The sequence below is a fragment of the Ptychodera flava genome, chromosome 17, assembly GCF_041260155.1.
Source record: "Ptychodera flava strain L36383 chromosome 17, AS_Pfla_20210202, whole genome shotgun sequence".
Taxonomy (NCBI): Eukaryota; Metazoa; Hemichordata; class Enteropneusta; family Ptychoderidae; genus Ptychodera; species Ptychodera flava.
This window is the reverse complement of record NC_091944.1, coordinates 29,743,079-29,754,585: the sequence shown is the minus strand read 5'-3', so window position 1 is coordinate 29,754,585 and position 11,507 is coordinate 29,743,079. Positions and strand designations below refer to the sequence as shown.

At 36.5% G+C, this 11,507-nt stretch overlaps 2 protein-coding genes across 2 annotated transcripts in view; one reads left to right on the top strand and one right to left on the bottom strand.

Annotated features, from left to right (window-relative positions):
* The first annotated feature begins 1,301 nt into the window (after positions 1 to 1,301).
* Positions 1,302 to 5,440, top strand: LOC139116013 (26S proteasome non-ATPase regulatory subunit 14). Its single transcript, XM_070678508.1, has 6 exons — positions 1,302 to 1,439; positions 1,891 to 1,961; positions 2,471 to 2,621; positions 3,443 to 3,625; positions 3,994 to 4,119; positions 4,454 to 5,440. The coding sequence occupies exons 1-6, from the start codon at positions 1,320 to 1,322 to the stop codon at positions 4,613 to 4,615; spliced, it is 813 nt and encodes a 270-aa protein (XP_070534609.1). The 5' UTR covers positions 1,302 to 1,319; the 3' UTR covers positions 4,616 to 5,440.
* A 1,032-nt stretch (positions 5,441 to 6,472) lies between these two features.
* Positions 6,473 to 11,507, bottom strand: part of LOC139116014 (signal transducing adapter molecule 1-like) — a 29,636-nt gene continuing 24,601 nt past the window's right edge. The window contains exons 12-13 of the mRNA XM_070678511.1: positions 11,172 to 11,389; positions 6,473 to 9,866 (exon numbers count right to left, since the gene is read on the bottom strand). Of these exons, the coding sequence (XP_070534612.1) occupies positions 9,680 to 9,866; positions 11,172 to 11,389 (405 nt within the window). The 3' untranslated portion in view covers positions 6,473 to 9,679. The remainder of the gene's footprint in view (positions 9,867 to 11,171; positions 11,390 to 11,507) is intronic.

The window sequence follows — 11,507 nt, the reverse complement described above, 5'->3', positions numbered from 1 at the left end:
TCTCTCAGGTGCTACTATTTATTGTAGGAGATGTCGCTAAACGTACGTCGTCGAATGGAATGTCTCTTTTGTTTATCCGTTCCACAGTCACTGACATTTCAGCATTTTCACAAATTTAAGCATGTTTATTTAAACGAAATATGACATTTCGACTTCTACATTCAATGAAAAATATTCCAAATGTCAGTTTTAGAAATTTGATGTTAATAAAGTAAACTTACCTCCCCTATTTCGAATACTGCATCCTGAAATTATTGGAGAACAGGAAAACCAGCAAACAAACGGAAACGTCGCCATTCGTTTCCAGAAACCAGATTCTCGATTCATACAGTCTGTGTTTGTAAGTATAAATGACAGGAAAGATTGAAAAAAGAAAATCTAGGTAACCTTGCATTCATTTGATTCAAGTCACTAAGCGTAATATTGTTTGATTTCATTCATCTACAAAGCAATTCAGAGTCTTGTACGGTTTAAATTTGGGTTGACGCTGCAAGTCAACTCTCTAGTCAATGACTTGCAGAAAGCGTGTATGTACACTACTTTTTCCAGTTCGTTTGCTGATATTGAATTATACCACTCTGTTTCGGGAACTAGAATAGCTGTGCAGTAGTTCGACGTTATTAACTTGGTAATTTCACCTGCTAAATTCGTTCGTTTTACTAACCATTACAGGCCAGCCAGTTTTGTCATTGCTGGGAATTGCTCGATAGTTCTACGGAGTTGCCGCCATGGATCGTTTACTGCGTCTCGGTGGTGGAGGCTTGTCCGGACTTGGTGGGGGTACTCCACCAAGTGATGCACCCATGGTAGATACAGCGGAACAGGTTTACATATCTTCACTTGCTTACTGAAGGTACGTTTTTTCTTGGTACGATCCGTATATGTAGCCACCTTCAGCTCACAGTCAGTCCGTCCTTTCATATCTCCGTGCTACATGTATGTTATTGTGTTGCATTTTGACGGTCTCTGAAAAGTCAGGTTAGTTTCTTCATAAAGGTAGCACTTGCTACCTCAATAGTTTCTCTGAGGGAAAGTCAACACTTGTTAATTTCTCCTACTAAAGTATAAACTTTACCTTAGTGACACAACATAACCCTGTTATTGCTTCAAGCAGGCATATGGTGTCGGTATTTGTACTGTGTGCCAGCAGTTCACCAGCGCACCACGAAGATTCTAATATTTCCAGTCCAAATGCTATTTGTCTTTGGCATCATAACATTTAAACAATGGTGATATCCATCATTTTCTCAAGTAATCTAATGCGTACACTCACAATATTCCTTTCACTTATCTTATATTTTCATTAATGTCTGTCATAGATGTTGAAGCATGGCCGTGCTGGAGTTCCGATGGAAGTTATGGGTTTGATGTTAGGAGAGTTTGTAGATGATTACACAGTCAGAGTCATTGATGTTTTTGCTATGCCACAGTCAGGAACGGTGAGAAGTTAATTTCATTCTGTTTACCTTACAATAAGTATTTCACCTGTTCAGTCCTTTGTTTGGTAGGTTGCTTGTGTGATAACAGGACGGTGACTACAATTGAATAGGGCTCCAAAGTGGAGAAGTGAATATCAACACTTACAGTGTAGCTCAAAGCTTTGATGTGAATATGTCTGCAAAGTAATGCGCATTACATGATTTAGATAAGTCAAACTTTAAACATGATATTTATAAATGATGTAGCTCATGCTTGTTTAAGGCAAAGAAGAAACTTTGAATTCTTTATCTGAAATTTATTAGTATTTATATAATTATGAGCTTCTCTTCCTGAGTTTAAGATTCCAGCAAATCATAAAACAATATTTTTGTTTAAAAGAAGAATTAGTGAAAAAGCGAAAAATTAACAAACTTGAAACATCTTGGATTTTCTCATATTATTTACTTACAGGGAGTTAGTGTAGAAGCAGTAGATCCAGTATTCCAAGCCAAAATGTTAGACATGTTGAAACAGACAGGAAGGTAAGTGGGGATTCTGTAGAGCTAGAGTGTACCATGCCTATTTAATTACAGATGTGATCTCTGAGTGATCTCTGTTATGTACGGTAACCATATCTAAAAGATCAATGATTGTCATAGAGTTGCAATGAGAGCTTTGTCGTACAAGAGGTGTACAAGTGCCAAGATCTACATGCAATGCGATACACAGGGATGTAGGAAAGTTTGGGTACAGGTTGCAAAAATAAAAGTACCATACAGGTGATTAAAGCAGAGTATCTGCACATAAAGTTTGTGCAAAGTGTCCTGATTTTTTACTAAAACTAAATTTTCACAGCCAGCAAATTTTAGCTGACAGCCGGTTGTTTTTGCCAGCTGCCAGCTATTTTCTGCATCCCTTTATAAACATGTGCCATTGTTTCGAAGAGGCACAGGATTTTGACGTGTTTGATTGGAATAAAAAATCTCAAATCAGTACTTTCTCAGTGTAAAATTGCCTGTTAATTTATATCTAATCTATCACACTTTTGCAGACCTGAGATGGTGGTCGGCTGGTATCATTCACATCCAGGGTTTGGATGTTGGTTATCTGGTGTAGACATTAACACACAGCAGAGTTTTGAAGCACTTTCAGAAAGGGCAGTTGCTGTAGTAGTAGATCCAATTCAGAGTGTAAAGGGAAAGGTAAGAAATTCTATTTTGTCCAAAAAGATAGTTGACAATAAGTTCTGTGCAGGTACACCTTTTGGTATTAAAATTTCATTGAAAAGTAGATTGGCACCCGGTTGCATGGCATTTCTTGGCAGTAATGTATCTACTGTCTTTGTTTTTCTTAGCAGCTGTTACTTGCTGGCCCAGCAACTGGTGTACATTACAAACGCCCTCTAGGGTTACAAAAGGTCTATTTTGTCCATGGCATAAGGGTAGTCAATAATTAGATGCAGTACACCTTTTGGTGTTAAATTTCAGTGAGAGGTGTAATAAAAAGACTGTGGTAGCTTTACAGTATGTTGATATTACTTCAATGTCATGTTTGCTGTTGTACCCATTCAGTGCCCAATGCAACTAACACATATATGCATTAACTATCATTGATGCATGAATGAGAAAAAACAAAACATTCCTGCCAACATCACCAAACAACAACTGGCTTCTACATGTATATGTTTGCAATATTATATTCAGTGTACCAGACTGCTGCTAGGACTTCTGTTATTAAGTTGGCAGAATGACAAGGGTGTGCTCGATATAGATAGTCATCTCCAGATAAACTGTAACCAGCCAGAGAGTGTCCATTAATGAAACGGCAGTTGGTTCTTTTGTATGTTGGTGAGCAACCAGACCTGAACACACAAAAGGTAAAGTCCCTTTCATGAACCCAGGAAGCAAATTATTGGATCAGCTGCTCTTTTATCAATGAACCAACCATTAGTTTCAGACAACATGCCTAAATTGTTGCCTTGTATAACCGTTGAGTGTCTTTCATCTGATCAATCCCATCACAGGTTGTCATTGATGCATTTAGATTGATAAACCCAAACATGATGGTGTTAGGGCAGGAACCAAGGCAGACTACATCAAATCTTGGTCATCTACAGAAACCTTCAATACAGGCATTAATACACGGACTCAACAGGCATTACTACTCCATTGCTATCAATTACAGGAAAAATGAACTTGAGCAGAAGGTATTGTATATTTGTATTCATAAATAAACTACAAGTAGTTTTCTCTTGCATGATATTCTACTCTTGCAAGAAGATTAAAGATTTTTGTGTAACAGATTGAAGATGGCATATCATATCATTTATCTGAAAGTAAAAGAGATTTCTACATGTCTTATTTCTAATAGACATGCCCTAAAAGTTACCGGTTTGTAAACTGAACATATACACAACAACATAAAAGCAACTCTGAGTGCCAAATATATTCTCCAAATGACAAACTATGGTGAAAGTGTGTGCTGACAAATCTGCCTTTATCTATGTTTGATCATTCTAATGTCTAAAATTATACAAGAATTAATAGTGACATGTCATCCGGTCATGAATTTCAGATGTTGTTGAATCTTCACAAGAAAAGTTGGATGGATGGACTTACATTAAATGACTACAATGAGCACTGTTCATTAAATGAGAAGACTGTCAAAGAAATGTTGGATTTGGCCAAGAGTTACAACAAGGTGAGACTACAATAATAATTTAGCAGCTTCCTTAAAGGACTAGCATGTATTTTGCACTGTGTAGACTTCGTGTATTTTTATACTTGTCGATCAATGCATTTACCAGCCCACAATTTATATTTTAACTGCAGGAATTAAAAATTTACTTGTACTAGTAATACATAATTCATAATGTCCCAGTATTTAAATTTGAAATATGGTTGTGTTAGAGTCGCAGGCACATGCGGCTGTGAGCATGAGACGCATTGTAGCTGTGATGGCAATAATCATCATTTGGCATGATGCCAACAATAGTTCCAGAGTATTAATTTGATATTTTTCTGTGACATTGCAGGCTGTTGAAGAAGAAGATCAAATGACACCAGAGCAACTAGCAGTGAAGAATGTCGGTAAACTGGACCCAAAGAGACACTTAGAGGAACATGTTGAAGTTTTGATGACGTCCAATATAGTTCAGAGTTTAGGAGCCATGTTAGACACTGTACTTTTTAAGTAAATGCTTACGCAACTTAATGACATCTTAATTCTTTTGTATTGATGTTCAGACAGCCAGCCCATCAGTTTATGTCATGTATGCCATGAAACATGCAGAACAACATATGCTAGCTGAGTGATTTCCTCCTGGACAGTTTTCTGTATTGGAGGATTGAACTTTGACAGATTCTATGAAGGATATAAATACAAGTTTATCTCCTAGGTCCTGTAACCTTAGTTTTTATTTTAAAAAATTACTATCCACTCACTTGCAGGATTGAGAATCATATTACCAGTGTTTAAAGTGAGTAAAGTGTTGATTTGGTTGTATCTGCATGTGGCAATACACCCCTCATCTTTTAGCCAAGCGTATCATGAAGTCATATTGTAGGAGGTATAATATTGCATGAATAGGTCTGTTTCTTGTATATCCACCATACTTGTTTAACATTACAGAACTTACAAAGGTATGAAGTTGTATTTTCCAATCCAGTACATCAGTGTTTGACAAACATCAAACTGAACTGTGACTTTCATAATCTGTCAATGTGCAGATGTGAAAATGGTACCAATTATGAAGACTGGGCAAAACTTTAATCTTAAAACATGTTGTGCAAGAAGTGAACTAGATTGCCATGCTTTGTAATAGCATAACAGGTCAAAGGTCATAAAATATGGCCGTGTGATGGTAAAATGGATGATTCATCACATTTTTCAGTTCCTACTTCCAGACCTTCAAAACAAATTCTGCATATTTATAATATTAATATTTTGTTCTCATGTATGTAGTACTGCCAACCAGCATACAGAAACCAGTGAGAGATATTGTTACAACTTGTACATCTTTATTCAAGTAATAAATCTGAATTTCTAGATACTTCTTCATGCCTTTCATTCCACGAGTATAACTTTCAGGTTTTACATGTACATGCCATTATTATACACCTACTGCCGTAACCTATGGGAGTTTGACCATCCAATAACTTTCCGTATTTTGTATAGTACGCGGAGTCCCGAATACGGGAGACGTGCGACGCGCCTGTTTGACCTTTGACCTAGCAATTATCGGGTGTAAACAAACTATTTTACGGTGAGTTATAGACATAATAACAACTTCCACCAAAATGTATTCGTAGTATAAGGTTTAAAACAGGCTGAACACAAAACTGAGTCTAAATGCAATTGATTTTTTAAAAAAAACTAATTAAATTGAAAACATTCAGCGAAGTTTGCTTGTACTGCACTGAAAATTAATTGGCTTCGTGCCAACGCAAGGGACTTGTACTACGGAGCAGTAGATAACTCGCCTTCCACTCATATCGCGCGTGCCGCATCCCTCAAAATTTACCATAGAATTAGTTTATACGGACGATTAATGGAAGGAAGTGTATAATAATAGGGTTATACACAAAATACGGCCCTTTATGGACTTAGCGGCGAGTACGTCACTCACTGAGCCCTCGTCCATACTGGGCCGTATTTTGTGAATAACCCTATAATATCAGAGCTGCTGGCCCTTTTATTTCTGTCTGTTCAAAGTAGTAATAAAATTGAGTTGACAAAATGTCTCTTACATTCATGTGAAGACATAGGGATGATAACGTAAAATCCACGTTGTATATATGTTTGGTTCAATACATGTACATTTGCGCTGGAAGTCGTCAGCTTATAAGCAATGAACATTATTTTTGCCAAGATTATAGAAAGCTGTCACTTGTGTTTGCAATGGCATATTGTGCATTGACAGCATAATGAAATTTGGTATCTGTGAATTTGGTTTAATCCAAGGTAAGATCTCTTGATTTTGGTCACATTAGATTTGGCAAGCATGCAACTAAGACACTGCACACTGGAAGATCCATCACCAAAATACATCATGTTTTGTATATTTCAAGATGTTTATTTCTCTTTGAAACTAAATACAGTGAAAAATGCTGACATCTCAGTCATCGTACACACACAAATCATAAATGTAAATTCCATTTTGATTTCAATTCACATGTGTAAGACACTGCCTGATTACTGGCACAAAGCTGATGAATAAAAAAAGAACATTATTTACCCCATATAGGAGAGTACCCATGTCCAACAAAATTGCACATACACTATGGCGTCATTGATGACCGATATGCAACGTTTCAAATGAACCACGGGAACAAAGTAATTTTCCCTCTTTGCCCACATTCACTTTCTGTCGTATTACCTCACAATTAAATAAACAGACTCAACTTACATTTCACAATAGCTCAGTATCATCCAAATCTACATAAAGTTGATAAAAAATTTGAGATCACGTAATAATGACATTTCTCTCTACCAACTAACATATGATTGAACATGATACCAGTGAATATCAAATATGCAATATGCATGGATGACACAGTGGAAACATTTTCCAGAAAACTGGCAGTAGTCTAAGTTTTATCTACTGTTCGATAACCAAAACTTGCTATCAAATGAGGGATAGATCCCAGATTAAATAAGCATTTAGTATTTAGCATGATTGAAGAATGTTAGAATCAAACTTGGCAACTATCCTGTGGAATGTGTTCTTAGCATGAAAGGCAAGTTGATTACCACTGTACAGAGCTTGACCCTGTCATCCTTCCAATGCCCCAAATCTTTGAGTAAGACCTGGATACTTTATAATTCGCGATGACTATCTTACAGCCCTTCTGTTCTCTAACAGCTCTGATATTCTAGCACAGTGACAAATCCTCAACAGTCTACCAAATGCAGGGTCAACTGAGCAAGCAAGGAAATCACATACTATGCCCGCTCATTGACAGATATGATCAGCTTAGTTGTTGACAATGCTGAAGTGGTCTAAACAGGGTCATGGCTTAGCAGCTGAGGAGCTATGAGAGAGTATACCTTACAACTACGACACAAATGGATCAAATTTTGTCCCCACTGTGATTTCTCTGTATATCACCACATGGAAAATTTTTTTACAAGTTCTGTCAACCCTTTCTGTGGCAGTTTCTGCTGTACAGTTCAAGCCTAACTTCACCACAGCTAGCCACAGGATGAAACCAAAATTTAGTGGTGAGAGGATCAGAGATGTGCTATTTCTTTGGAATAATGCAAGTGAATACTAAAAATCAAATTATGGCCCTTGCATGCCTTTCCCCAAAGTCTCAATGCAGTTCTTCAGCTCTTCTATTTGAACATAATGAGCTTGTGTTTCTGCAACTTTTGAAATATCTGCCATAGTAAATACTGTATACTGTGTGGACTCTCCAAACTAACAGAACATGGTTTTACAAAATTGAATAAAGGACCAAAGTGTTTTCTCTTGAAAGTTAGAGGTACAGAGGCCAGCTGAGAAAATTGCATGATTTAATAAATAAACGTTACTTAAATGCAGCTTATGATAGAACAATAAAGATATTACACTGTGCTTTACTGGGTTACTATGTTCAAATATTCTACAGTGAATATAGTTTATATTATCACAACATGAAAGATCTGAAGTGATATTGATAGGGTTTTACTGAATAATGGTTGCCAATTAATACATTCAAACGCTTACACTGTACATGTACATGTATCTGTGAAAAAAAGGAAATCTAACAATCAAGTATGTGCCAACAGAAAAATAGAAATCTTCGAGACATTTGCACACTTTGTGATTAAAGAGTTACAGGAATTTTCTACTGGTATTATAAACCAAAGCAAATCATTCCTCTTATCACAACAGTATAAAGATTTTGATTCATGGAGCATCATCATCAGCTTTTGAGTTCACACATCAAGTAACTGCCCTATTTCAAAACAAGGGAGTGTCCAATCTTAACATTGTCTGACATTCTTTGAATTTTGAGACAACCAACACACTGACGATGCAAAGAGTACTAGGAATGGTGAGGCTGCAGACTACTGGACACACGTGGTTGTAACTATAAATAACCACTAAACTAGAGAGTCATATTAGAGTCCAGTTGGGTTAAATATATAAGAAAGCCCTCTAGGAAACTTTTTCTGGTGACTTAAGAGTTTTGTCTATTTTCTTGCAGTCATCTCTTTTCATGAAATGTAATAAAATGCCCATCTCAACAAGTATTGTGTTGTTATGCTCCATGACTCATTGGCATGTAAAACAAAAAAAATTCCATTTATATTGTTCTTTACAACAGGAAATCACATTATCTACCCTTTTTGCTATCTAGGATTAGAATATATTACACTCATATATTAATTATTTACAATAGGAGAATCTTTGAAATTTTTAAATAAGTGTAATTTTTTTAAAGTCATAAAAATTGGTCAGGAACCTTCTCTACAAATCTCTGTATGCTTTTCATTAAGATTCTCCTAGTATCAAATTAATGTTACCAAAAATTTAAATGTCATTGCATAAAAACAAAGATTTATAAAAAAAAACAAGCCTGAAATCTGATGATAAGATAGCATGACTACATAGACGTTACTGGCGAATATAGAGGGTTAATTAACTTGCTTTATAGAAATTGCAGACTTTGTTGAAACAACATGTTTAATTACAGACCTTTTTATGCAGATATCAAAGATAACTATTGAAAATCTAGAGGGTTGAATATCAAAGTACGGTTGTGTACTGGAGTTAAAGAAACAATGTAGATTTTGTTCGGTGGAAACAACTACAGTAGCTTAACATTACTATTAAAATACAAGCATGGGTAGTAGAAAAGGTGAAGGCAAGGTACCTAATCATATATGTATATGCTTTGGAAATAACTAAGTCTGATTTGTTGGGATACACATGTGTCATTGCGCAGAACAGGAACACCAGGGTTGGAATTGTGACTATGCATAAGATTGCATGACATGTCTTGTCAATTGGAATTGAAATAATTGGTTGATGACTACTGCAAATAGTGGTCACTATCAGGATATGTAAAAGGACAGGAGAAATCTTTGCACAAATCATACTGACTGCATGGCTGTACAACAGATTTCACTGACTGCCAGTGAGATGGCGTCCTGTCCGCTGTCTATGTAATCATACCTATCCAATACATCAGTATGCAAACAGAACTGGCAGTACACAAACTGAATGTCACTGACAATCATGATTTCCTTCCATTACTTTGATTGACCGTTCCTACAGGAGTTGTTGCTGGGGTGGGGCTGGTTGTGTGTACATTGGCTGTGACATAGGAGGCTGCATACTGCTAGGTCCACCATTATACGTAGTTGCGGCTGTAGCTGGTGCTTGCATGTTGGCTGGATTCATAGGTGGTAGTGACTGACTGTAGCCTGTACTTTGGACTGACGATGGTGGCATTCCACTGTAATATGAAAATGCAGAGAACAAAATGCATTATCTCCTTTGTTCAATTCTAATAGTTCAATGTTTTGTATGGTTACGAAAAATAGCAATCTTTAGGGTAGAAAGTGCCTGGGCAACAGATATTTGGACTATCAAATTTTTACAATTCGTTGTCTGATCTACCACTTGTGGAGGCTCATTTGGAGTACTTTTGGAGAAGAAATATTTTCATTGTCTTGATCTTTTGAAAATTGAAAACGATTTTGGTCCATAGAGTTGACATACCGATGGCACCCATTTTTAATTTCAAATATTGTTAAACATTAAGTAATTTGTTACTTAAATACCAAACTTAGCATGGTGACCCCCTAATCTTTATTCTTGATTTCGTAAGAACACAGTTGAAAGCTGGCACCAATTTTTAATTTCAAATATTGTTAAACATTAAGTAATTTGTTACTTAAATACCAAACTTAGCATGGTGACCCCCTAATCTTTATTCTTGATTTCGTAAGAACACAGTTGAAAGCTTCATTGAAGAAAGTTTGAGCAAAAGTTTGAGTGTGTCACTTTTGAGGTGCATACTACCTTAAATTGACAGGGTCACTATTTTTTTGACATTTTTCTATGTAGTGGAAAAATCAAACAAATAGTGGACAAAAGTGATGTTTCCAATGTATGATTTCGTGTCTAACAAGTAAGCATTAATGTGCACACTATGGCTTGCAGTTTGGTAGAGCAGTGTTAAGTTCATTAGCCTGCATTTTCTGGTAAAACTTTAAAATTCAGGTGTTGTTTCATTTCTTAGTTTTGAGTGAAAGTATATTTGAAGGTGTTTTCTGTAAATCTGTCTCAAAGCATATTTCATGTCTCTGTTCTTACACTGGATACTTCTCAAATGATACAAATATTAACAAAAAGAATGACCAAAGACAGTCACTTTGTTCCTTTAGTCTGATGATTTTCTGACAAATGTGACAAAATATTTACTTTTCTTTGAAAATTCTAATTTGACCATTGGCTCTGAATTTTCTAACCTCCACACCCATGAAACATGTCTAGCATAACCATACACAGGGGGTCTAGTCCAAGCCATTACGGTGAAAAGGTTAGAGCTCAGTGGAAAGAACATTCCTTGTTGCTATCTATAATATGCAATTGCCAACTGCCCAAATACTGGTCATGTTTCTGAATGTTGATTAACTCTTTCATCCCCATTTCTTTTCAAAAAGTAACCATTGAAGAGATCAGGATAGGACAAAATCAGAGTGGTGAATGGGGTTTTTGAACGAAGATAAGACACTGAGTTGACATCATCACCCACCTTGCTGAAAACTGCATCTGTGTCATTGGTGGCATGGAGCTCATAGCTGGCATTTGACCCTGGCCCATGGGAGGTCCTTGACCTTGAGGTGGCATCTGGCCCTGGTTCATTGGTGGTCCCTGACCTGGTGGGGGCATTTGACCTTGAGGAGGTGCCATGTGTTGACCTTGAGGGGGAGGGGGCCCTTGCTGAATATACTGGCCAGGTGGTCCATAAGGCTGAAAAAATATAGCAGTATATTACATGTAAGATACATGGAAAAAACTAAACAATTGCAAATTTATCATGTTTTAAGACAAAGCTACCAAACTTTGATAGTGTTTCTTTGAAGTATTT

Bases quoted from the DNA above. Each gene is read 5' to 3' on its own strand.
- LOC139116013 (XM_070678508.1), top strand. From the start codon at position 1,320: ATGTTGAAGCATGGCCGTGCTGGAGTTCCGATGGAAGTTATGGGTTTG. The intron at 2,622-3,442 runs GTAAGAAATTCT...ATCCCATCACAG, and splicing joins TTCAGAGTGTAAAGGGAAAG to GTTGTCATTGATGCATTTAG. The intron at 3,626-3,993 runs GTATTGTATATT...CATGAATTTCAG, and splicing joins AAAATGAACTTGAGCAGAAG to ATGTTGTTGAATCTTCACAA.